The 26416-nt window shown below is 47.5% G+C and overlaps 2 protein-coding genes, 1 long non-coding RNA gene and 5 other non-coding genes across 8 annotated transcripts; 6 read left to right on the top strand and 2 right to left on the bottom strand.

Annotated features, from left to right (window-relative positions):
- Positions 1-279: 279 nt before the first annotated feature.
- On the top strand, positions 280-18982 carry DHX37 (DEAH-box helicase 37). Its single transcript, XM_069794879.1, has 27 exons — positions 280-447; positions 1204-1373; positions 2475-2587; positions 3347-3674; positions 4402-4550; positions 5370-5462; positions 5963-6059; positions 6456-6569; positions 7300-7401; positions 7878-7992; positions 8378-8473; positions 9069-9142; positions 9892-10030; positions 10292-10368; positions 10956-11188; positions 11626-11737; positions 12341-12447; positions 12853-13041; positions 13173-13297; positions 13585-13701; positions 13827-13999; positions 14398-14512; positions 14943-15080; positions 15431-15525; positions 15985-16058; positions 17003-17100; positions 17701-18982. The coding sequence occupies exons 1-27, from the start codon at positions 342-344 to the stop codon at positions 17781-17783; spliced, it is 3432 nt and encodes a 1143-aa protein (XP_069650980.1). The 5' UTR covers positions 280-341; the 3' UTR covers positions 17784-18982.
- Positions 4568-24988, bottom strand: LOC138687459 (uncharacterized). The gene is made up of 3 exons (XR_011326638.1): positions 24859-24988; positions 22251-22488; positions 4568-5108 (listed from the first exon to the last, which is right to left on the bottom strand). It is a non-coding gene; the product is annotated as an uncharacterized lncRNA (long non-coding RNA).
- On the bottom strand, positions 20137-20208 carry TRNAA-UGC (transfer RNA alanine (anticodon UGC)). The gene has a single exon. It is a non-coding gene; the product is annotated as a tRNA-Ala (tRNA).
- TRNAD-GUC (transfer RNA aspartic acid (anticodon GUC)) lies at positions 20453-20524 on the top strand. The gene has a single exon. It is a non-coding gene; the product is annotated as a tRNA-Asp (tRNA).
- On the top strand, positions 20952-21024 carry TRNAF-GAA (transfer RNA phenylalanine (anticodon GAA)). The gene has a single exon. It is a non-coding gene; the product is annotated as a tRNA-Phe (tRNA).
- Positions 21263-21334, top strand: TRNAD-GUC (transfer RNA aspartic acid (anticodon GUC)). The gene has a single exon. It is a non-coding gene; the product is annotated as a tRNA-Asp (tRNA).
- On the top strand, positions 21709-21780 carry TRNAA-UGC (transfer RNA alanine (anticodon UGC)). Its single transcript has one exon. It is a non-coding gene; the product is annotated as a tRNA-Ala (tRNA).
- Positions 24829-26416, top strand: LOC104314827 (polyubiquitin-B). Its single transcript, XM_069794880.1, is given in 3 exon segments — positions 24829-25085; positions 25637-26290; positions 26292-26416. Coding segments are annotated over 2 exon segments (675 nt in total). The 5' UTR covers positions 24829-25085; positions 25637-25642; the 3' UTR covers positions 26319-26416.

Below are 26416 nucleotides of genomic sequence, written 5' to 3'. Positions count from 1 at the left end.
GCGTTTGAGACCGGGCTTCGCCGGCCGCCTCCCGGAGGGGCGTTTGGGACCCGGGCCTGGGGCCAGGCCGGGGCTGGGCGGGGCCCGACTCGCCTCTCAAACACGCGGCCCGCCGGTACACACGGGGCCGGGACCCGCCCCGGACCCGCCCCGGACCCGCCCCGGACCCGCCCCGGACCCGCGCGGCTCCACCCCCGCCGGGGCCGAGCGGCCGCCCTGCGCCTGCGCGCGCCCCGCCGCGCCCCCGCCCCCTTCTCGCGAGACCGCGAGACGGCCGGAAGCGGCGGCCGCTGTCAGCCGCACGTGGGGCCGCTGCCGCCGCCGCCGCCGCCATTACCGTCATGGGCCGGGCGCGCCGCAGGCACAACTGGAAGGCGCGGCTGCCGCAGGGCACCGCGCAGCCTCCGCCCGCCGCCGAGCCGCTGGAGCTGCCGCTGGAGCTGGGAGGTGCGGCGGGTCACGGCCCGGATGCCGTGTCGGGGCCGCCCGGCCCGGCCCGGCCCGGCTCTCTCCTCTTCTCCCCTCCCCTCTCCTCAGGCGTCACGTTCGTTAGTGCAGACTTGGGTTGTTAACGTTGCTAGCGCGACCGTAGAGTCGCTGAGATGAGAATTGTGGTCATGCCTTGACTGTATTTGTATTATACTTTTATTGGAAGCGTTTGAATACCTTACAGGCTTTGCGTCAATAGCTCTATCGAAGCCATTACTGCATTTAAGCAATTCCTCATCAAAGCAATTACTATAAATGTGTTTAGCATTTGTGTTCTCAAATGTTAGTTTAAAAAAACCACTTTTATTATATTTTTATTATTCAAACTTTAGCAGAACAGATTTGTAGGGTTAAAAATTACCTCTGTCTGGGAGAGCCCGGAGCCTGCGGGGTCACCCGGAGACACGCTGTGTCCTGGGCTGCTCCCCTGACCCTGGGGGAATTAAAGAAAACGGCAGAGATTTCGTAGTGTTGTTACGTAAGTCAAGGAAAATTACCCTCACGGTTATAGTAAGCACGGGGTTATCACGTCCCCAGCTTCATGGTTCAGTTTTTTGCCCTTGCTGATGATGTGGGGTGGTTTTTTTTGGCTGGGGGTGAGGGTTGTGTTTGTTTAAAACAGCTAAATCTAGCATGGTTTGTGATAAGACCGTGAAGCAGCGTGCTGAAAATAGTCCACCTGGCACAGGTGAATAATCAAACACATGCTTTTAGATGAAGCAACGCTGAAGGGAATTGATGGAAGTAATGCCCTGGTCCTGCCAGCCAAAAAAGCAAAGAAGAAAAAAGTAGCATGTGTTGTGCAACAGCAGAAGAAACCCCTAAGCAAGAAACAGAAGAAAAACCTGCACAAAATTTTAGAGCAGAAGGAGAAGAAAAGACAGGTACGTTGCTGCATGCTGGTAACTCCAGCTTTGTGACTTCTGTTAAAACAATAATTCAATATCGGCGTATGGAAAAGGTCGATGTTAACAAGCAGCTTTTGAGGTTTCCCTTGCACTGTGACTCTGGCAATCCCTGATACATGATGCGATTGCGTTGCTGGTGTGAAAAACCAGAGGTGGAACAGCCGCTCTGCAGTGCCAGCGAGCGGTGTTTGGGATGTGAACTATCAGGGGTGTCTCAAGGACGTGCAGATCCTGAATTTTAAGAGTTCACATTACAAGAGCATTAGACATCCCGTTGCTGGGCATTGTGGTCAAAAACATGCCACCACCCATGGACTCTCGAGTGTTAGCTTCAGTGGGGAAAAGCATTCACCTCCCTCTCAGTGGATCAGCTGTTGCAGGAACTTGTCATATCTGGGTCCTGGTTCCCATTCTCTCTTTGACCCTGAGTGAATAGATGAGTGTCGTGAAATACATCAGCAGAGTAAATGACATTGTTCTGTGAAACAGATTGTATGAGAAGCTTTGTCCTTCTGCAAAATGCAAAGGTTGATGCCCCAAACTCTGCTACTGCTGGTGTTTCTGAAATACTCATTTCCAGCTCTTGTATATTTTCTGTATGCAAATAGAGCTTTTCTGTCTTTGTAAAAGCTTTCCAGGCAAAACTCCTGTTCATTTTAGTGTCTGAATAATGGTTTTGACAAATGAGCTCTATTTTTAGAGGTAGTTTAAGACTGCATCTGTCTGACCTCCTGTCAGCACTATGTCCCACATGTGGGAGTTGAAGGGAGGCTTCCATTGCTCCAGCCCTCACTCCAGCATTTTAGTTCAAATCCGTTTTCTTTGCTGTTGTTTCAAGGGTGCAGCTGAGCTTTTCGTTGCAGCGATGAAGGGTCAAGTCTGCATTTGTATTTTTGCTCTAGTGCAGGGCTGAAATCTTCATCGGGAAGGACTGACCATGTAGCAGAAGGAACGTCTTTACAACTTCCCAGCAAGGTTTTGCCAGAGCACACCCTTTAAAACTCAAGTGCAAATCTTGAAAGGAAATTATTTCCTGGTGAAAATAAGCACTGACTTTGGTTGTTTTTCCCCAAATAGCGAGCGGAATGGCTGAACAAGCTGAATGAGGTCCAAGCTTCTGAGGCAGAAATGAAACTCCTGTACACTACTTCCAAACTGGGTATTGGGGAGCGCATGTATCAGACTAAAAGGTAAAGCATTATTTGGAAAGAACCATTCTGGTTTATCACTGTGGTTGAAAACTTGGCAGCCTTCTTAGCTTTTTTTTGCTTGTTTTTTTTTGTTTTGTTTTTTTTTTTTCTTCTTACTGCATACAGGTTCTTCAGAATGGATCGAGTTAAATAATTTTCTATTTTTATCTGATAGTATGGTAGTTATTTTCTTGTTTGACTGACAATCTTTTGAGAGAATGTTAGTTAAAATAACTGGGTCTTCCCTTTCATAAGGGACAAGGTGGGTGACAATTATATCTGCATACTCTTATGTCAAACTACATAATTGGTGGATAAATGTTTACTTTTTTGTTGTATTGGAAAATATCGATTGATAGTTACTGGATAGTTACTGGATTTATCGAGAGCTGCATTTTGACAGAAGTTGAAATAAATTAAACTACAGACATGTTCTGAAGAAATGAGTAAATGTCAGTATAGCGTGTGCTTAGATATGAATCCAGCAATCAGGTCAGCTGAGGGTTTACCTAGCAGAGTTGTGCAAACCTCCAAGAATGGAGATCTGTGGAGAACTGGGTTAACCTCTCTGCGTAACATCTTCTTGCGCTGCACTACACCTCAGGTGTAGAAGTTTTCCCTATTTGAGTAAAACCTGGGTTCAGGCTCAGCCAGTGACTTTTGATGGTGTGACTTCTCTGGTTTGTGCTGAAGACATGTCTGGCTTGAGGTCCTGGAGAATGTTGACCAAAATGTTCACGTGTTGATGTTTTGTTCTAGGATGATACAGGAGCCAGAGACTGCTGTACCTGAAAAGATTAGGAGCATCAGTGGTGCAAACAAGAGAAGACACAGCTCAGATTCAGAATCGGAGCCTGAGGAAGAACCCAGTAGCTCTGAGGAGGAGAAGGAAGAGCACAAACAAGAAATTGAAAAGTCGTCAGCCAGTGATTTGAATACTGTTGAAAAGCCAGAGGAAGGCATGAAGGCAGCAGTGACTAACCAGAAGCCGGCCAGTCCTCATGTGCCAGTTTGCCAGCCAGCCTCCAACAAACCATCTTGCAAGCCTGCGATTTTCATTCCAGTGGACAGGTCTCCTGAGATTCAGGTGAGACTCTGTGAACAGGAAAGTGCCTATCAAGGGGGTTGGAAATTATGGTATCTTCCATCAGATTAGGTCACTGCAGACCCTGTAGCATTATCTTGTGTCTCTTGCTAATACTGCTTGGCAGCAGCGTGCACTTGGGGTCCGTGTTCTGGCAAGTTGTACATGTACATGTCTGAGCTTTAAGCCTGTCTAATCTAGCAGAAGGAAAACTAGTTTCGTCTTAGGATATAGGCATTTGTCTCTGGCTTTAAATATAGAATCTATTAGCAGTCTTTTATTGTTCTTTGCTGGAAAATCTTGTGATGTCACTTTCAGCTCTCCATTATGCTATATCTTACGCTGGATAGTTTTATTCCATTTGCTGTGGGTAAGGCGTTCTGTACAAATGGGAAAAGCTCTGCATGTGTCTGAACAGACAAGACAGAGTTGTGAAATGAGTTTTTCCTTGAAGTGCTATATTAATAAACTCCAGGGACTCTGGTTTCACAAATTAAAGTGCAGGGCTTGCCAGCTGCTTTCTGGGAAGCTGTTCTGATGACTCTGCGTGTTCTGGGACATGCTCGTGTGGTATTAGCTGGTTTAGAGCTTTTCGAGCCACAAAGCTTGCAGAATTCCTTTTTCTGGGTTTTGTAATCTGAGAAAGGAATCGGTTTTCAATCCTGGGGAAAACAAAAAGGGAGAGAGAGACAAAAAAGTGCAACTGAAATATGTGTTTTATATTATTTAGGAAGCAAGACTAAAGCTTCCAATCCTTGCTGAAGAGCAAGTCATCATGGAAGCCATTAGTGAAAATCCCATTGTGATCATATGTGGAGAGACGGGAAGTGGTAAAACCACACAAGTACCTCAGTTTCTCTATGAAGCTGGCTATGCCAGGTATGAGTCGTCTTTTATATTCAGCAAATGTAATTAGAAAAATTCAAGCTCAACTCAGTCACTTCTGATTTTGTTTCTTTTCTTCTGATATGGCTGAACTGAACCTGAACTGAACCTGGTCTTTTCTGTGCAGTGGTAGTGACCATGTTGAATGGGCTTTTAAAAAATCTGAAGGGAGTAAGACTGAGTTGCAAAAGTCTCTCTCCACGTAACCAATCTTTTGAAACCTCTAGGGTAAAAATTTCCTTCAAAGCCACTGGCCTGTTTTTTACAGAGGGGCTTTATTGTCTGCCCATCTCACATAGTTTAACCTCTGCTTCCAGAGGTTTGTTTTTACTTTTGCAAGAAAATGTGTGTATTTCTTAAGAACATCTTTTAAAATAGCTGTGGCTCATCTGGCACTATTGGTAACATTTATAAGCTTGGGCACTTCATAAGATGCTTCTTGTGAGCTGCATCAGGATGTGTCCAGCTTCTGTGCTGCTGCCCCAGCCTGAGTTTCTTCTGAAATTGACCCTGTTGCCAGAAGGATGTCCAGGGAGACTGGAGTTCAGTGAGCTGCAATTAGAGAGACAATGTTTGGGGAAAAAATTCCTGTGATACATGCATCTTCAGATCAATACACATATAATAGAAGGGTAATCCTGAAGCTTCCTTTCTGTCTTTTTCTTCTAACTACAACTAGAATTGATACTGTGTGAGTGATGCTACTTAATTTAGAACCATTGTGCAGAAATCCTGTTGTCATCTTTCTAAGTGTTTCTCCCTTTAAAACAAGCAGCCAAACAACCTCTCCTTTTCTTTCCTTCACCCCTTTAGTTCAAACGGTACTATTGGGATCACTGAGCCTCGGCGTGTGGCTGCAGTGTCCATGTCCCAGCGAGTTGCTAAGGAAATGAACTTGTCACACAGGTGAGGAGAAAAAAGCTGAGACCTTGCTAGGATGGTAAGACTGAGATGCTCTGTGTATGGCATAGACTGAAATCAAGACTTGCACGTTGCTTGTTCAGTCTTTGGCGAAGAACTGTGGGGAAGTTACTTATAAACTCCTCTCTGGGGTTGTCTATAAAAAAGCCAGATTTGTTGCTACTAATGGTTGTAAGTTACTTTTTAGAGAGAGCTTTGTGGAAGTGGTGTTTGGGAAGTGGTCCTAGTTTGGGAAGTGCTCCTAGTTTGTCTCCATGTGAGAAAGCACCCCATAATGGAGAAATAATTCAGAGTGACATTGCTGTGTATCCCAGCTTGTAGCATTTTGTGTGTGCTAGGCTCTGGGGACCTGATGGTATGCTTTTTGTCTTGTCTTGGCATCAAGTCGTAATTTAGTTAGGCTGAAGGCTGCCTCCTGGTCTGAATGTGAATTTTCTGTTTCTCACCATGCTTTTTCTTGTGGCTACCCTGGCATTTCCTCACAGAGTGGTTTCATATCAAATCCGATATGAAGGAAATGTTACAGATGAAACACAAATCAAGTTCATGACGGATGGTGTGCTGCTGAAAGAAGTTCAGAAGGTAAGTTGCTGTCCTCAGTGTTATAAAAAGGAAAGTATTTTGTATAGCTAGGAAGAGAGCCAGTTGGCTTTGTGTGGATTTGTTGCCAACCTTTCAAAGCAAAACCCCTTTCGGCACCGGAGATGTGTTTCATCTCAACCCTTTATATTCCTGCCCAAGTCCCTAAAAGTTAGGTTATGTTGCTGTGTAAAATGAGAGCAAGGAGGATACTCTCGGGAACTAAGCTGCTTCATGTAGGCTAAACACATTAAACTGTGCTCAAATATGTGGGAGAGACAGCAGCCATAAGGATGGAGGGCGGGGGGGCGGTCAGTGTTTGTGTAGCCATAGGTTGTCTTGACTTAAAAATGTCCTTGGGTTGAGGCTTCATGTGGTGAAATCAATCTTTCTTCTCAGGACTTTCTGCTTTCAAAGTACAAAGTCGTTATTATTGACGAAGCCCATGAAAGGAGTATGTACACGGATATCTTGATAGGCCTCTTGTCTCGCATTGTGCCTCTTCGTGAAAAGGTAAGAGAAGCAGTATTGATGTATGAGATGCAGATGTGCTGGGGAGGAGGGTGTTAGACATGAAGAGGCTCTATGGGAGGAGGGACTGTGTGTGGTGTGGCAGTTGATGGAAATCTGATGGAAACCATGAAATAATGCTCAGATAATGTGTTTGTCTTTCCATATGATCGAAGAAGCACAGAGCCTACAAAAAGGGGAAAAATAGTACATATCAGTACCAACAGATAATTTTTTCAGGCAATATGCAGTTAATTTTAGACTTACAGTGCCGCAAGACACGTGTAAATAATAAAATTGGCAGCCTGTTAGAAAGCAAGATGCTTACTGTTGCACTGGAATAAACTGCCAACAGCAGTGCTTAGGGCTTAGTTTTGGAGCAGACATCATGGAGTGTTTGATCCTGCCTGATGTTGGGGCTGGTGGACTGCAGGGCAGTGCTTGGCATTTGTGTTTGTTTTACTTTAGGATGGAGAGAGAATGCAGTGTTGAGAGGCAGGACACTCTCAGCATCAGGATTGCCAGCGTCTGGTTTTGTGTATTTTAAGACACGTTGCATTTGAGGCTCTGTGTATCCTCTGTCACTTGACACAGTGCTTTTGTTGTCTTAGATTTTGAGTGCTTTGGTGCAGAAACTTGTATCCAGTCCTTCTAACAGCTCTGGGTTTGTGTGTTGTGTAGCTTACCTGCTGCATGCCTTCAGGCACAGAATAACACGTTTATGTCCCTGCAGAAAGGGCTGCCGCTGAAGCTGATCATCATGTCGGCCACCCTTCGTGTTGAAGATTTCACCGATAACAACAGGCTGTTTTCTGTTACACCTCCTGTTATTCAGGTATCGTTCTCCTCACTGGGATCTGCGTTAGATGTAACAGCTGAAATACAGTGAGGGCTTCCTTTATAAAACCAATTAAAAAATAGAGGCACTCTGATCTTTCCAGTTGGTGCTGAAATCTTTCAGATATCAATTTAAAAATAGTTATTTTGTTAGACTATTGTTTCTTTTGGGACTTGGTGTTTTTCTTTCCACTTTTATCAGAAAACTGCCCTGGCAGAATCTGGTTATCTTGAAAAACTGTAAGTTACAGTTCAGGAGAACTAGCAAGCCTCAGTCTGAGTTGATCTGAAAGAGAGGAAATTTTTGGTTTCTAGCTTGGTTTTGTGGTGTTCAGGGTAGACAACACTGATAACTTCTGTGGGTCTGGTGTTTTGTAGGTTATCAAAACCAAGAGCTGAACAGATGAAAGCTGTAATGATTGTGCTGGAGTTACGACAGCAAACCAACCCTTTTTTTTTGTATTTCCTGTCTAGGTAGATGCAAGGCAATTCCCTGTAACTGTTCATTTTAACAAGAAAACTCCCCTAGATGACTACAGTGGGGAGTGCTTCAGAAAGGTGTGTAAAATCCATCGAATGTTGCCCTCAGGTAAGGTCATTGCTGAGAACCTCTCAAATTCTTTACATTTAACATGTCTAAAGTTTTCTGGGTTGTTTTTGGGGGGAGCTTTTTTTTTGTTTTTTTCTTTTCTTTGTTTTTGGGTGGGGGTTTTTTTTGTAAGTTTAAATATGGGACTGCAATGATGTATGGTGTGCTTTTACTTCGAAGGCTTTTGATGTGAAAATTACCCTTCAATTAAATCATAGCATTAGCATGCTTCTTGAGGGAGTAGTAGAAGACAGATGCAGTCAAACACCCTGTTCCTCCTTGTTACGTCACAGTATATTTAACCTGTCTTTTATCAACCATGTGATCTGAAGCTTTCCTAGTGAATTATCTATGCTGAGGTTGAGAGTGATTTCTTCTCTTGCAGGTGGGATTTTGGTGTTTTTAACAGGCCAGGCAGAAGTTCACGCTCTCTGTAGAAGGCTAAGGAAAGCCTTTCCGTTCCAAAAAAACAACACTGCAGGTAATGCTATAGAATAAAGGACTGTTAAACTTTGAATTTATCCCACTGAGAAGTGAGCTTGCTTTGCACCTAAAAATAAGTTTTTATTTAAAAAAAACCCCACAAATCAAGGGTTGGGGAAAGGGCTTGTGGATGATTTTGATGACTGATCGTTAAGTTTGTGCTGTTTTGAGTTTGGGGAAAAGGTTTGTGTGTATGATCCCTTCCAGTTCCCCAGAATCCATTGCATTTCTTCACTTACTCTGTTGGTTGTGAATTAAAGTGGTGACTTTATTTCCAGGATAGTGGAATTTCCCAAGATGACTTTAGAAAGTCGAATTCTACTATAGCTCAGCTAATTGTCTCCTAAACATCAAGGCATACAGTTGCTGTGTGTGATGCTGTCAATCCTCTATATGGTTTCTAAATGGAATTACAACATTAAACTTGTGTGTCATCCCTGTCCCCTCTGCCTTCAATGTGACTGTTTGTTTCTTTCATGCTGTGACACTTTCTGAATCCCCCAAAAGATGGGAGTGGGACCAGACTCTCCCCACTGCCTTCTCCGAGGGAAAGCATGCTCAGCTAACAGTAATTTCACTGCCTGTTTTTGTAGGAGATGATGACAAAGAAGAACCAGTGGAAGAAATCAGAAAATTTAAGAAATCGAGGAAGCGGAAGAAAGTTATGGTAATGTGCGATGACTAGAATTTCTCCAAGAGTCAGGAAGGAGCAGGTACCTCCCTGCAAAACAGTAGTCCTGTGTAGCTGTGTTTTGCACCAGACTTTTTTAGGCTTGCATGAAGCCTTGTAGCCTACATATGTCCCCTCAGGATATCCAGTAATACTACCTACACTGATAACTGCTGCCTTATGAGCAGCAGAGTGCTAAAATATGTCCCTGGATATTATGGGCAGGAGACTGATTTCAGTTGAGTACTGACCATTAAAACTGTAATGGAAGGAGTTTCAGACTTGCTGGCTCCAGGGCTGCTCCTCATCTTGCCATTTGTTACCCAAACAAATGGGACTGATGCATCTGTGAGGAAGGGTAGCATTTGGCTTCCACCCAAGTCCTACATGTGCTTTGTTAGCAGGAGATCTTGATGTTATAGATATACTGTCCACTGACGTTGGATCCTGGTAGCTGAAGAGGCCTGAAGTAAAGAAATTTTACCCTTTCCCACTGTCCTCCAAGTGAAGAAGCTTGGCTCGTCACAAAATTGTTTGAAATACTTGGGTTATTCCCCTCCTCCTCTCCCAATTACAAAATGCTGATCCTCAGCCTTAAAATACAAATGAAATCTCTCAATCCCTCTTTCACCTTCAGGTCAACAAATGTTTGGAGTAAGTGCTCAGCTTTGCTTTCAAAGCAATAAAAAGTGCTGTTTGTGTCCCCCCGCTTAATGCTCTGTGGTCATCTTTCCTGTCTTTCTCAGACACTCCCCAAAATTGATCTGGACAATTACTCTGTTGTACCAGTGGATGAAGGAGATGAAGACAGAGATGCTGAAACTGATGATGATATTGCAGGGTCTGATATTGACCTTGATTTAGGAGATGGAGACTCAGAAGAAGGTTTGGCACTTACAAAATAAAAATTCCATATCTCCTGTCACCTGTGAAATGTGCAACATAAGCTAGTTGTCCTTTGTTAAACTGGTGTGATAACACAGCAGACCTGTGTCATGGAAAAGCTATTAAGTTTTTCCATCTTCAGCTTTGTACCAAATACTTTACTGGTTTTAAATGAAACAAATGTTTGTGAAGACATTGCTGGGAATAAGCCTGGAAGTTGACTTACTGTGTATTTAACAATATTGGTTTGTTTCTTCATAGATGAGAAATCTGATTCGTCCCTTCCACTGTATGTGCTCCCGCTCTATTCTTTGCTAGCACCAGAGAAACAAGCAAAGGTAAAGGATTTATTGTCACAGTGAGTAAATGATCCTTATAGATATGTGTGATCATTGTCTAAAGTCACATGTGCTTTGTGAGTTAAAATTTCCGTCTTGGACTATCCATCAGTGGCAGACTTGAATGGCCCAATGGGCAAGTTGGGATGGGATCAGAGCAGGCCTTACTTAGGCTGGGATCTCCCTAATGTGCCAGTTCAGCAGGTTGGGAGAGATGAAAAGTGACAGTCCTGCAGCGTGTTAAAATTAGTCATGGCCCTGGGACACATCAGGATCACGCTGCCAACAGGCAGTTCATACAAATTCTTGCATTCCCTCTTGGGCTTCGGAGGTGGCAGCAGTATGTCTAAGTACGACTCAACACTGGTGTCTGTTCCACCTGGAATCCCTGTGGATGTTTCTGAGGGATTAACTGAGTTGAATAGAGACCTCTAGAGCTGGAGACGGAGTTAAGTCTTTGGTCTCACTCTTGGGTTTCGCCTGCAATGCCACATGCGTTGTCGTCCCTTTGCAACCCATCTGAGTTGACTGCCTGTCTTTTTTCCGTTGTTGGCCGTGCATTTCATGTGCCCATCTCTTTCTTGTAGGTATTCAGGGCTCCTCCTCCTGGCACGAGACTGTGTGTTGTAGCCACCAATGTGGCTGAAACGTCGCTTACCATCCCAGGCATCAAATATGTGGTTGACTGTGGAAAGGTCAAGAAACGTTTCTATGACAAAATTACTGGGGTTTCGTCTTTCAGAGTCACCTGGATATCTCAAGCTTCAGCTAACCAGCGAGCAGGTCGGGCTGGCCGGACGGAACCAGGGCACTGTTACAGGTTAGCTACCTGCCATGGAGAGGGTTAGGAGAAACAAAAAGCCCAAGGAGTGTTAGCATGAACTTGACAGCTTCTGTCATCGTGCTGCCCCTTTCATAAGGACCTAGTGCTGCTTGAAACATTTTAGTTTTGTGTGCTCTTCATTCAAGTAGGAGAGGTGAAGCCAAACATAAACTGTCGCTGGTGATGTTGATTTGACAGTTTGGCTTTTCAGGGGCTGAAAACCCTTATTTTGGTGGCCAGATTAGCGTAGATTCCACTCCAAGCCAAGTCAGCTTTTTGTGAATAAGGCGGTATGCCCCAACCATTAAATAATTACATGGTTATGTAAATAGTACCCACAGCTGCCTTTTTTAAAATCCCTTGCCAATTTTTCAGGCGTATCTTTTGAGTTAAGATTTCTTTTAAGTCTTTAAGCAACACTTCTGGTCCACTAGGTTATACTCTTCAGCAGTCTTCATGGACTTTGAGAAATTTTCTGCTCCAGAAATAACAAAGCGACCGGTAGAAGACTTGATTCTGCAAATGAAGGCATTAAATATAGAAAAGGTGAGGTGTAAATTGGCTTTGTGCTACAGTGCTCGTTAAAGTGGTTGCCCCTAGGAGCCAGAAACAAACACAAATAAATGCCTTTTATTGTCATTGCTTGAGGCTGTGCCTTGTGTTAGAAGTGAGGATCCTGGGACTTGATTTTAGTTCTGCTAATTGCAGAAGCTGCTATGAATTCCACCAGGCCTTAATAGACATGTTTGTCCAGGTAATAAGAGCTTTCTTACATTCTTAGGAATGAAAAAAAAACCCTGTCCAAACAGGGGTTGTGGTTTAGAGATACTTGAGCGCTTTCAGAAAGCACAATACTTAACATTAGGCCTTAAAGCAGGCTGCCCTAGGCGGTGCCTGGAGTCAGTGGCAGCTGAGGGTGGCGCTGGTATTCCTGTTTCCTAATGTTTTTGTTCTAAGCGTTTCCTCTCATTATATGTCCTTTCCTCTTGCTTCTGGCAAACATCCTAAATGTTTCTCTTTGGTGTATGTAACCAGAGGGGAGGGTCTTGCTGCCTTCCAGGACTTCTTACTGTGTTCAGACTCTGGTTTTCAGTGGGAGCCATGTCGATGATAGTAGTACTGAGAGGCATTTTCTCTTGGTGTGTCTAGGTAATCAACTTCCCGTTCCCAACACCACCTTCAACAGAAGCACTTGCAGCAGCTGAGGAGTTGCTGATAGCCCTGGGTGCTTTGAAGGAACCCCCTATGACAGGAAGGTAGTGTCTGTGGTCCCCCACAAATCTCTTGGCACTGCTGCTTGGCCTCCACTATTGAGGCAGTGGGCACTGCTGTCGTCCCGCGTGCTTTTCCGTCTCAGCCCTCACATCTGAGGATGTGCTTTTGTACAGAGACTGGCATCATTTTAACAGTCTCTGGTTCACCTGTGTTTGTTTTACTGGCCCTGGCTGTGTTTGGGCAGGGAAAGACTGTGCTAGGAGTGCCCCATGCCGGGGAGGTGGGAGCTGCATGAGGAAGAGGAATCTTTCTCCCAGCCTTTGGGACCAGCACATAACAAAATCTGAGAAAACACATCAAATTAATTGGGCTGCCACACCCAGAAACACAAACTTGTTCTAATGCTGAAGTTACTTTCTTACATGACTTCTCTCTCTCTCCCCCAGGCTGAAGCAGCAGCTGGCAGCAAAGCTCAGTTGCCCTATTAGTCCCCTGGGCAGAATAATGGCCACTTTTCCTGTAGCCCCCCGCTATGCAAAGATGTTGGCATTAAGCAGGCAGCATGATTGCCTGCCATATGCCATTACCATAGTGTCTGCCATGACCGTCCGGGAGCTTTTTGAAGAGTTTGACAGGCGAGTGAATTAGCCTGACATCCTATTTACAGGATGCATCACCTTGTCACAGCTGATGCCTCTCTCTTTACGTTGAGGCCCCTCTGCGCGTAAGCACAATACTCATTTATGCTGTTTTGTGTTTCTTTTAGGCCAGCAGTAAGTGAGGAAGAGACAGCGAAACTCAAGGGGAAGAAAGCAAGGCTTTTACAGATGCAAAGGATCTGGGCTGGGCAGGGGCCGATGCAAAAGCTAGGAGACCTCATGGTGATGTTAGGTATTGCAGACAGTGATTTCCCCATACTGTTAACTTCCATTCCGTTCTCCTCTCTGCTACCCTGAGCTCTCAGCTTTATACAACCAAAGGCATCCTTGTGCTGCAGGACTGAGTCCAGCAGTATATTTTCTAGGCTGTTCTCTGGGCAGCCTGCCAGTGTCCCAGGCTAATGACGAGTGGGAACTGTGATATGCACGTGTTGACTATGACAGTACTGTCCCACACTTGGTTTAATTAGGAGAACTGATCGGCTAAGTCATTTTCTCCACCTGAATGTTCACTTCCAGGGGCAGTGGGAGCCTGTGAATATGCTGGGTGTACCCGTAAATTCTGTGAAGAAAATGGGCTCCGATACAAAGCAATGCTGGAAATCAGGCGCTTGAGAGGGCAGCTGACAACAACAGGTAAGTGGGTTTTGAGAAAAATTGTTGTGTTTATTCTCTTTTGGAGGGGGTGACAAATCAACTGGGCTGTTTGTTACAACCTTTTTTTCTATTGAATCTTAACTCACCATCTTTTTTCCTCGCAGTGAACTCAGTCTGCACTGATGCTGGTCTGTATGTTGATCCAAAGATGAAGCCCCCAACAGAAGCTCAAGCAACTTACTTGAGACAGATTGTGCTGGCGGGGCTGGGGGATCACGTTGCCCGAAGGGTTCAGGCAGAAGAGCTCCTGGATGACAAATGGAAAAATGCCTACAAGGTAAACAGCTTGATTTGACTGAATTCTTCTTCCCCTCTGTGTCAGAAAGACACTCCTGTGCAAAGCCTGGGCTTACGGCTGCATGCAGCATTGGGACTGCATGTACTGGCTTTCTACAACTTCTCTCCATAGAGTTTAAGTTTCCAGTGTTGCAATTTCCCAGTACTCATGTAGGAATTGTTATAAAAGAGCTAAGAAGTAGCATTAGTCCATCTTGCAAGGTGCTTGATGTCTCCAGAGAAGGTGAAGCAGAAAATTGTGAGGGTATTAAAAAACTCCATCGCTTAAGGAAACCATATAAATGTACATCTGAGAGAGACTGAAATTCAATGCAATCAAGAAATTGGATTGCCAGTAACTCATCTTACTCTGCTTCAATCTTCTGTGCTTTCTGAAAGACTGCTCTCCTGGACGACCCAGTGTTCATCCATCCGAGCTCAGTCCTCTTCAAACAACTCCCAGAGTTTGTGGTGTATCAAGAAATTCTTGAGACTACAAAACTGTATATGAAAGGTGAGACTGCTGCGGTCCCTACTTGTTCCGCAGGTATGGCGAGGAATTCAGAAATGCCTTAGCAGAATGTGTCCCTTGCTATGGTGGCTGAGTGTTCTTACAGAGTGGTCCTGCCTCCTGGGATTTGGATCCTTAAGCTTTCTAGATCTGGATCAGGAGAAAAATTGGCCTGGTTTATTCTTGGTCTAGCAGAATTGGCTGGAGCAAAGCTCAGCTTCTCAAATAGCTGCTCTGCACCAGCTCTGTCAGCAATAGCTACCTATTGCTGGTTTCTGAACAGAAGAATGTAAAAAAGTTGACTTGAAAAATGAGATACAAGTAAAATCTGTGGAGATGAGATCCTGACCATGCGCTGTACTCATGGGACTGCTAGTGAGTGGCAGCCCTTCGCAGCAAGCCTGCATTCAGGTGTGTGTTTTCCCTTCCTAAGGTGTGTCTGTAGTTGAACCCGAGTGGATTCCTGCCCTGTTGCCACCATACTGCCACTTTGGGAAGCCTCTGGAAAATCCTCCTCCATCTTACTGCTCTGAAACAGGCCGAATTCGATGTCACAGACCAAGTGTCTTTTGTAAGTGTCTTGAAAAGTGTCGAAGTTTTGTCTGACAACTGCTCTATAGTTATTGTCATGCTGCTTTTAACAAGACTATCAGCAGACCAGAAAGGCCAAGCTCAGCTTGGACTGTTCAAAGAGCTTAACAGTGGTTTCAGTAGCTCCATGAGATTCGTAGCACTTAAATATCAGCATCTTCCCATTGGCACGGGCATTTTATGCCCATCTGCTCCCTTGTAAAGGAGCAAGGCTGGCTGGGTGGTTGCAGTATCCTTGCTGCTTCTGAGCACCTGTGTTGTCACATCTCCCTTGGAAATGTACCCTCTGCTTTGAGCATTTAGGAGACTTGGTGTGATCTTTCTTTCCAGATCGAGTTAGCTGGCAGCTCCCTGCTGTGGAAGTTGATTACCCAGAAGGTATTGATCGTTACAAATACTTCGCCAGGTTCCTGCTTGAAGGAAAGGTGAGTGTGTTCCAGCTGCGTTACTCCCTTGATGTTAGCAATAAGTTTTTAGCCCAGTTTTTGGAGGAGATGGGCCTTGTGGGCCTTTGTGCACATGCCCATTCCTCGTAACTGGCTGGTGGTTGGAGGAGTTTGCTGCAGTTGGTGGGGTGGGGAAGATATCTTTAAAATACGAAACAGCATGAAAATCGGCATTTGGGTGAACGTGACCCCAAATTTAAGTCCTGTTTTTGCAGAGGAAAAAAAAAATATAGCTCATGTCTTTGTCTATTTGGAGACACAAGAGTCATCTAGCAAGCCACTAAGGACAAGATTGGTATGGACACATGGATGGGAGAGAGGTGGTAATAGAGGATATGGGGTGGAAGTCTGTAGCAGTCCCAAGTTCATTGACGATTGTCTCCGCAGAACGGTTAATTTACATTGTTCATTATATACTTGTTATAACAAATCTTCCAGGTCATTGAAAAGTTGCGTTCTTATAGCCGGTGTCTGCTGTCCAGTCCCCTCATAATGCTGAAGACATGGTCCAAGTAAGTTCTTAAAAACAAACTTAAGGTTGTTGTCTCCACCGAACACTTTTAACTTCCTTTTACATTAAAAAAATTCAATGCTGGGAAGGGTGTTCTAGATAGTCATCTCGGCTGTAGCTGCAGGGAGAGGAAAATGAGTTTTCTTACCAAGAAAAATTGTGTCTCGAGAGAATTGGGCTATTCTAAGGGCAGTGTGGAAGAACAGGCAACCGGCTGGTCACACTGACCTCTGCAGGCTGCTTCATACAAGTAAATTGCTCACATGTAAGAAACTCAGATGAGCACTACTACCTTCCTTGCTTTTCTTTGCAGTTTGGCCAATTATATTGTCTTTATTTCTTTTCAAAAACATGTTTGCAACAGGCTGTGTTTTTCTTGTGGTTTTGATTACGTTTATAGAACTGTGACCTTCAAAAGGACTGTCAGCTATTGCTTCCCTTGCTATCCCTGCAATGTCCTCTCTTGTTTACCAAAATAACCTTTCTCTGAGTTTTCTCTGAGTTTTCTGTGAACTGACAGATGCAAGGATTTTGAAAAGCTTTGTTAAAAGTGATTGATGTCACAAATTGTTACCTGAGGGTCCCACAATTGCAAAGTATTTTCCTTTTTTAGTCAATTCAGAGTTCAGCGTGGGACCTTTTTGCTTTACTGTGTGCTATGCAGCTGCATAGCAGACAATTTCATGCTGTCAGCAACGAGAGCAACCTGCTACTTCTTTTAACAACAAAAAGTTGTGGTGGGGAGAACGTACTACTTCTAGTGAACTTTCTTGAGCCAATGACATGTCTCTGTATCCAGAGGTCATGTATTTCTACATCTATATTTAGCCTGTTAAAAATACTAAGAGTATAAATTCAGAAAGGTAAGGTGAATGCTGTAACACTTTGCTAAACTGTGCTAATGAACATTGTTTTACTGCACCATTTTATTTTGCGCCGATTTAGACTTCAGCCCAGGACAGAATCCCTCCTGCAGGCTCTAGTTGCAGAAAATTGTGATAATCGCGATGCTTTAATGGCTGCATGGAAGAAAAATCCTAAATGTAAGTGTTCTGCTTGCTCTAATTATTAGTCATATCAGTGCAGACTTTGTAGTACCTTGAGCGTTGCTGAATTGTAATTTAAAAAATGGGTGATTTCACTTGATAAGCTCCAAATACTTGCTGTTTTCTCACCAGAAACAGTAATGCTCTGTGTTTGGGTCTTGTGAAGAACTGGAGTTCCCTGTACTTTAGAAAGCAACATTTATTTGTATTTTAAGAATTTTTCTGTAATTCTAACCACAGTTAAAATATTTGGTTTGGACTTTTGAAAAATTGGGCTATGACAGTACTGTCAGTGGATACGGGAAATTTTTTTTTTTTCCAGGTAAAATGGATTTTGTTCAATATTAGGGTACCAGATTATAAGAGTTCTTCATAGAAGCAGCTGCAAAGTGATGCAGTGGTGGCTTTCACAGTAATTCTCCCATACTTGATACTTTTATATCTGCATGCAGGTGTCCAAGCTCCAGCACTGTTCCAGTGATGGAAAGTTGGTTCTTGCTCTCAGCAGGGTGACGCCACAGGACCTTGTCTTTCCAGCAAAACAGCTCCAGTCCCTGACTCCCATAGCTGTCTAATCACTCCTCTCTTTCATTCTAGATTTGCTTGCAGCCTATTGTCAGTGGATCCCTGAAGCTATGCATGATGATCTAGCCCAGAAGTGGCCACCAGTAGCACTGTGAAGTGCCTGGCTCTGTTCTTGACGGGACTCCTTTTCTTGAAGATGTTTTGAGAGTTTGTGTTTCCTTGGAAATCTGATGACACAGATGGACTCGCTAACTGGTAGCGATACTTTTTTGTAAGCAAACTGGGTGTTATTCTGGTTTTCTGGGAAGCCCGACCAGCTGTTTTGCTGGTATTTTGTAATATTGTCTGGATAATTTTATCCATTGTATTTTACAGACTTTTTTTTTAATCTGAAGTTTCTCTTTGGACTATATTAGTCATATGAACTGTAATAAATATGTATAGTTCTTGGTTTGGATGGGAGAAATGTTTTCTACGTGGGATGCTGCAATAAGCAGAATTTCAGACCTTTGTGGACTCTTCCTCATGCGTCACTGCAGATCCAAATGCAGACTGAACCTTTGGTCCTTGTGGTGGGTTGACCCTGGCCAGCAGCTCAACAGCACATAGCTGCTCACTTGCTCCCTATCCCTCTGGCAGCACAGGAAGTGCTTAAGTGAGAAAACTCGTGAGTTTGAGATAGACAGTTTAATTAGTGAAGCGAAGAAGACAAAGAAGAAGAAAAAAAAATCGAAATGATGCAAAGGTGACTACTCACCACCTCCTACAAAATGACCAGCTGGTATCTGAACATGACTGACATTATACAGCACACATTATCCCTTTGACCAGCTCAGGTCAGGTGTCCTGGCTGTGTCCCCTCCCAGTGTCTTGCCCAGCCCTGGCCTGCTCATGGGGGCAGCAGAAGGGGGGTGTCCTGGTTTCGGCTGGGATAGAGTTCATTTTCTTTCTAGTAGCTGGTATAGTGTTATGTTTTGGATTCAGTATGAGAAGAATCTTGATAACACACTGATGTTTTCAGTTGTTCCTAAGTAGTGTTTATACTAAAGTCAAGGATTTTTCAGCTTCTTGTGCTCAGCCAGCAAGAAGGCTGGAGGGGCACAAGAAGTTGGGAGGGGGGACACAGCCAGGGCAGCTGGCCCAAACTGGCCAAAGGGGTATTCCATACCATGTGATGTCATGCCCAGTATATAAACTGGGGGGAGTTGGCATGGGGGGGATTGCTGCTCGGGAACTAACTGGGCATCAGTCAGCAGGTGGTGAGCAATTGCATTGTGCATCACTTGTTTTGTGTATTCCAATTCTTTTGTTGTTATTATTGTCATTTTATTATATTAAACTGTTCTTACCTCAATCCATGAGTTTAATTTTTTTTCCCGATTCTCTCCCTCATCCCACTGGATGGGGAAGAAGTGAGTGAGTGGCTGTGTGGTGCTTAGTTGCTGGCTGGGGTTAAACCACGACGGGGGGGGAGGGGGGGGGGAAGAGAAGGCCTTGATGTGTAAGTACTGCTCAGCAAAGCCAAAACACTGGTGTGTTATCAGCACTGTTTTAGTCACAAATCCAAAACACGGCAGCCTATGGGCTGCTATGAAGAATTTGACTCCAGCCCAGCCAGACCCAGTACAGTCCTAGTATTTCTTTTCCTGCTTCTCTAGGAGTTTGCCATGAGTTCAGAGTATCCATTAATCTTGGTTTCAGTATTTTTTTTTCTCAAATCTCTCCTCATACCTGGTTTGGTGCTGCAAGCACTCAGATCTCCTGGTGCCATTGCTCTGCCATATGGTTTGGCAGTACTGTTTTGTTGAGCCTGGTGCTCCTGAGCCACCCTGCGTTTTGTGGGTTGGAGCACTTCTGGGGATGCAGCAGCTTTTAGGAAACGGGGCAGACTTTAACCATGCCATCTGCTGATTGTGCAGCAAGAATTTGTGGTAGTCCCAGAAGAAAATGGATGGCTGAAGTTCACCTTTCACCTAAGCTTTTTCCTCCTTGGTAAACCCTGCGCTTATGGTGTGTTAATTTGCTGTTGCTTGTAATACAGCAACATGAGGAGGTGTGGGCAGTGACCTTCCTGTCCTTGCTTTCTGGAGGAAGCTGGTGCAACCCAAGCACAGAAAAGGCTGGCACTCCTGCACCCGCTGCTCCCATGGCTCCCACGTGCTTCGGGGGCTGCAGGCCAGGACACAGGCAAGTGTTAAAAATATCTAAAGCTGATGAAACAGCAACCTCTGTTTTCAAGCAAGCCTGTTGTAGCTGTGTGTTTATAACGTACACGCTGCAGCGCCATGGTGTTTAGCAATGACCGCGGGCAGGAGGGTGGTGTGAGCTCTTGGCTGGGCACCTTTCTCTAGCAAGAATTGCAGCAGAAGTTTGCAAACTGCTCTATGCTTATGGGAGGGAAGGAAAGAAAGGACAAGGTCGAGCCCGTTTACAAATAAACGGCTCCTTTGGAAAACTGGGCGAGAGGAAGCAAAAACAACCGGCTTGGCAGATCGGGGGCAAAACAAGTGGAGATGCCGGGGATTGAACCCGGGGCCTCATACATGCAAAGCATGCGCTCTACCACTGAGCTACATCCCCTCGCTGCACCGCCGCTTCTGCGCGGCACATAGAGACGTGCTGCGGGCCGCACGTCCGGCCCAGCGGGCTGACCGCCCCGCGCCGCCCCTCCCCGCGCCGCTCCCCCCGCGTTGCGCCCCGGCGCCCGCAGCATCTGCGGGAGCAGCGCGGGGCCTGCGGGCGGCTTTTCGCGGGGTGAGGCCCACGCTGCGTGGGGCGGACGCGTCCTTATAGCGGACGGCGGGAAAAACTCGCTGCGTGCCTGTCCTCGTTAGTATAGTGGTGAGTATCCCCGCCTGTCACGCGGGAGACCGGGGTTCGATTCCCCGACGGGGAGGTCGCTTGTTTTGTCGCCGGCTGCCGTTTTTCCCCGGCGGCCCCCACGCGAGGATTTGTCTGTGACGCGGCCGTGGAACCGACGGGCCGCGGGGCAGCCTGCGGCGGGGGGTGAGGTAAAGCAGGCGGAGCTGCTTTTTGTGCCGGGGGTCGGGGTCCGCCGCTCTTCCCGGGGTGCTTTCTGAGCACCCTGCTGCTGCTATTTGGGGGGCGGGGGGGTTGCCTGGGGTCCCGTCCCCGCCCTGCGGGAGGTTGGAAAGCAGTGGGAAGGAGGGGGAGGGGGGGAACCCCTGAACGCCCCGGGAACTGGGCGCTGCTTCTGCGTGGGTGAAACCCGCGTGGGAAGGGCAGGCAAGGGCCGGGGCCACAGGCACCCACGGGTGCGCTGGGCGGGGTCGTATCCGCGGCCAGCGTGGGGGTTTCTTGCGGCCGAAATAGCTCAGTTGGGAGAGCGTTAGACTGAAGATCTAAAGGTCCCTGGTTCGATCCCGGGTTTCGGCAGAGCCGTTTTCTTTCACCCCGTGGCTGACGGGCGGGTCGTTTTGCCGCCGAGCGGAGCGGGGGTCGGGTCTGCGGTCCCCCGCGCCGGAGGAGGGGCCGCTGCCCCGGGTGTCAGCGCTCACGCGTGTGGGGGCTTCGCGGCAGCAACCGCTTCCCCGCGGTAGGCGCCTGCCGGGAGCTCTGCCCAGCGGCGGCCTCTCGGGTACGGCCCGGCCCGCCGGGAAAAGACGCCAGGCCGTCCTCGTTAGTATAGTGGTGAGTATCCCCGCCTGTCACGCGGGAGACCGGGGTTCGATTCCCCGACGGGGAGGCTGCATAATGTTTTCTTATTTTGAGTTATTTTTTTCTTCCGGAACGGATTTTTCTAATTTCCGAAGGAAAAAAAAAAAAAAAGTAGTACAGTTTTGCGTGTGCGGACCCAGAGCGTTCCCGTACTTCTAAGAGCTGTCTGAAGTTCACACCGAGCTTTGTACACTGCCGTACACCGCTCACAGCCCGATCCCGGGCCTGGGAGGCCCATGGCTGGCCGTGTCCCCTCACGGCGCGGGGTGCCGTCCGCGCCCAGCACCTCTCTGCCCTCCCTTCCCCGCAGACACCCGCATCGCTGCTCCCCCCCATCCCATCAGGGAAGAAAAGCGCGGCTCCCGGACCTGGCCGCCGGGCACAGCATGCAGCGTGGGGCAGGGGGATGTAGCTCAGCGGTAGAGCGCATGCTTTGCATGTATGAGGTCCCGGGTTCAATCCCCGGCATCTCCAGAAGAGGCCCTCGTCCTCTTTTCCCCCCCCGTGGTTTATTTTATCGAGGGTTAAAGTTGCCACGTCACATTAAACAACAGAAAACTGCACCGTGAGCGTGCTACCCAAAAAGGCTCTACGGTGGGCAGCTTCCCAGTGGCATAAAATTGTTTTGGTTTTTTTGTCAGTCGGTTCTCCTCGGGACTATGCAAACACACAGGATTCTCATGTCTCTCTGGGTATTTCATTGCCACACTAAGGCCCTGCAGACACAGAGCAGCCCGAAAGGAGGAAGGAAGCACTAAACCCTGAAATGCAGGGGGATGCTGGCCTGTCAGCTGTGCCTGACACCTCTCCACCCCAGAACCTAGCAGAGCTGGCTACGTGCAAACCTGCAGTCAGCACAGAGGATGCTCACGGTGTCTGCACTGTAGAGCCAGAGACAAAGGGGAAGGCACAAATGCCAGGACACCACAGGTGACTGGACTCACTGGCTGTGATGGTGCAGGAGCTTTTCCCTGGCTCTGAGCTGGCTCTGCGGTGTCCGCTCTCGTCTGCTGTCCTGCTCCAGCTGGAGGGTCAGTGGCAGCCCCTTGGCAGCATGACCAGGCTTCACTGGGAACACAGTTGGAAGGAGCTCTCGGGAAAGCCCTCTTGCTTTGATCTCCTCGTGTTGGCCGGGCTCACATTGTTCTCTCTCACCCAGGAAACTCTTCAGAGCCACAAGAGCTGAAACGTATGGCACAGAGAGACCAAAGCACACACAGAGCTTGAAACACCTTTTATCTACTCAGTTCAGTTACCAGCTGTTTTATCTGCACTGTTCAGTTATCAACAGCATATCCAGCTCTCTCTGGTAGGGAGAGCTGACTACTGACAGATGTAAAATGACATTTCCTGCCAGAGTGGTTAAAATGCTCCTTGTGCTATTTATTTACTCGTGTTGCTTCTAGTTGTTATTTTGAGCCAAATGCTTGGCTACAGCACTAGTAAGTGTGAAGATCCCTGTTGTAAATAACTCCCTGGACAGGATCTCTCTGGGCAGCTGTACTTCTGGAATACAAGAAAGAGATGGTTCCTGCCCCAGAGAGTTTATAGTAACAGGGACAAAGTAACAAGACTTTTTGGCACAGGAAATCAGTATCTGTCAGTATAATAGGTCATGGTCTGTTAGGACCAACATCCTACTGTTCACCAAGCTTGTCTTGAAATCGTAGCAAGGGGTACTTGTACAGACAGTGTAGGAGAAACACCGAGTGGCTTTGTTCACAGAAAGCCCCTCCCAGCTCAGGAAAGCACTGTTCCTTCTGCAAACCAGCCAGCCGTATTTAAGGACTCTGTTGCATTCGGGCCTAACATCTGCCTTGCAACCTGAATATAACGCAAATCTGAACTTTTAGGGGTGTGCTGCTCCACCATTTGTTTCAGACACCAGGTACAAACTCACTCAGGATGCTCAGTGGTTGGCTGTCTACCCTAATTAGATGAAGAATAGCACTGTATCATTTTAATTTCTTCCCATTACAAAACTCTTATCATGTCTGTTACAAAATACATTGCCATGTGCCTTTTTGACTATTTTCAGACCAGTTCTATGTGCTCATTCTGTAACTAGAATAAGCTTAGCATTATTATTCACTTTCAGATGAGGCAGACCTAAATCTGAAAGGCTATTCCAGTCTTTTATGTTTATACAACTCCAAACGCACACAATATAAGCCACTGAACATGATTCTAACCTGAGAAGAAACCAAAAGACTTCTGTGGGGTTTTTTTGTTTTTTTCCCAGTTAAACAACCCGGGTGTTTGAGATTATTATTACTAGTGCAATGCTGAGTTTTAATACAAACCCAGCCCACCAGCAGTTGAGAAGCTCCCCAGAGCATTCCCCTCCTCTAAAAGCTCCATATGTCAGGGAAATGCAGGCTGGTTTCCCTCAAACCAATCACAAAGCTGTTGCTGGGCCTCTGCTCCTTTCCTACTGGTGTGCAGCCCTGGGTGTTATCTGTGTCTGTCTGGTAGGCAGCAGTTTTCTTTGGGTGCCAGCAAACGAAGGATTTTGTAGGCGGATTGAACCGAATGGCATCTCATGAATCTTGCAAACAAAGCCCCATTTTGTTCTTAGCGATGCCCTTGAACTGCTGTATAGTTTGACAAGGATGGCACAGGAGCCAACTGAGTGCAACAGAAATCTACCGAAGGTGCTCTGTAAGTGAGAACAGAATAAGAAATAGGCATTATTATTTCTATTTATGATTGATTTTGCCCCAGTGGCAAGGCCTTAGTCCTGCATTATAAACTCCACTGTATCTCAGATGCATAGTCCACTTTACGTGTGCATATATATATACTGATTATATCTCAGGCAGACTGCAGGACTCTGATCTTATCTATGAGGCCTTCTTTGTCCCTCACTTCAGCTCTCCCCTCTCTGGGCTGCCTGATCTCCATCCCCTGGCAGGAGTCTCCTGCAGCCTCCCTGCCCTTCAGGCTGCCCTGGCCTCGGGCCCCGGCAGATGTCCTGGCATCATTAAGGCGGCTGGACAGCGACTTGTCTTCCCTGTCCCTTTCTCCACAGGCCATGGTGGCACAGAGGGCCTGGCACAAACCTGCTCGCAGGCTTCGCCCGTGCCAGTCCCAGCAGGTTTGTGCCTGCTTACACCGGTCCCGGGGGGGGACACCATGCTCCCCTGCCACTTCTCTCCCTCTGTCACGCTAAAACGCATCGGAGCTTCTTCAATAGAACTACACGGCTTCCTTCTGACTGAAACAACAGTCCCTCTTCCTACAGGCGCCTCACAAACTGCCTCCCCACAAGGCCTGTGGGCAGAGCTGCCCCTCACCCTGCCCGAGGGAAGAAAATCAAGGAGGCGCTTTTGAAGCAGGGAGACAACTGTAGGGGTTTAAATCCCTCAATAAAATGTATGGCTCTGACAAGAAGCTTTAGGCACAGGGGCGTCTCTGAAGCAGAGAGGACTCGGCTCGCCGAGGCACCATAGCCCCCGGCCCCGCTCCGAGGGTTCCACGCCAGGTTTTTCTCCACGCCCCTTTGCGCACTCACTACCGCCGCCCCCCGCCCGCCAGACCGGGCCGCCTCACCGCGCGAGGCGCTGAGTCGTCCGCGCTGCCGGGCCTCGCTTCCTTCCACTCGTACGGTAGAGCTACGGCACGCACCACAGGGGAAATAGTGCCTGGCGGAGTGATCTGATCCGCGGAGGCGGGGCGCGAGTGGCTATATAAGGGGCGGGAGGGGAATGTGTGGCGCAGTTGCAGCTGCGTGAGTGTGGGAGAGCGTCGTTCCGTCGGCTTGGCCTGCGAGCCCCGCGGTGAGTGCTGCGCGGCTTGGCTTCGCCGTGCCTCCGTGGGGAAAGCGCAGGGTAGAGCCGCTTGTCGTGGCGCCGGCAGGGCTTAGATGCGCGCTGGGTGGCCGGGCGGGGGACGCGTATGTGCTGAGGGGGAAGGGGATGCGGCTGGAGGAGATGGCGGGCTGCGGGCGGGGCGTGGGCCGGGACGCTCCCCTCCCCCGTGGCGGCAGCACCGCGAGCCGGCGGCGGACATGGGCGGGAGAAGGGAGTATGAGCAGCCAGCGGCAAAATGGCGGCCGCGCAGGCGCAGCGGTCCCTCAAGATGGTGGTGGGCGCGAGCGCCTTGGGCGGGAAGGGGAACGGGCCGGGTGGCCCCGCCTACCTTGGGGGTGTGGGCGGATCCTTTACTCTGACGTCACAGGGCGTGGAGCGGGGACAGGCCGCTCGCAGGGAGCGGCACCCGCCGGTGGGCTGCCTCGGGGGAGCTGGGCTCCCGCGGCTTGGCCTCGCTGCGGCCTCCCGTGGGAAGGAACGGGAAAAGTGACGAAGCTAAGTGGTTTCTCTTCTTCCAGAGAAAAATGCAGATCTTTGTGAAGACCCTGACCGGCAAGACCATCACTCTTGAGGTTGAGCCCAGTGACACCATCGAGAATGTAAAGGCCAAGATCCAGGACAAGGAAGGCATTCCCCCCGATCAGCAGAGGCTGATCTTCGCTGGCAAGCAGCTGGAAGATGGGCGCACCCTGTCCGACTACAACATCCAGAAGGAATCCACCCTGCATCTTGTGCTGCGTCTTAGAGGTGGCATGCAGATCTTTGTGAAGACCCTGACCGGCAAGACCATCACCCTAGAAGTTGAGCCCAGTGACACCATTGAGAATGTCAAGGCCAAGATCCAGGACAAGGAAGGCATTCCCCCTGATCAGCAGAGGCTGATCTTCGCTGGCAAGCAGCTGGAAGATGGGCGCACCCTGTCTGACTACAACATCCAGAAGGAATCCACCCTGCATCTTGTGCTGCGTCTTAGAGGTGGCATGCAGATCTTTGTGAAGACCCTGACCGGCAAGACCATCACCCTAGAAGTTGAGCCCAGTGACACCATTGAGAATGTCAAGGCCAAGATCCAGGACAAGGAAGGCATTCCCCCTGATCAGCAGAGGCTGATCTTCGCTGGCAAGCAGCTGGAAGATGGGCGCACCCTGTCTGACTACAACATCCAGAAGGAATCCACCCTGCATCTTGTGCTGCGCTTGAGGGGTGGTAACTGAACTGGCTGGTTGTTGCTTGCTTCCTTCCAAGTAAAAATTTCTCTGCACTTGTTCATTCCAATAAAGTTGTTGCATCCACAAAAA

The sequence above is a fragment of the Haliaeetus albicilla genome, chromosome 10, assembly GCF_947461875.1.
Source record: "Haliaeetus albicilla chromosome 10, bHalAlb1.1, whole genome shotgun sequence".
In the NCBI taxonomy this organism is placed as follows: Eukaryota; Metazoa; Chordata; class Aves; order Accipitriformes; family Accipitridae; genus Haliaeetus; species Haliaeetus albicilla.
The sequence above is the reverse complement of the archived record's forward strand: the minus strand, read 5'-3'. Positions and strand labels throughout refer to the sequence as shown.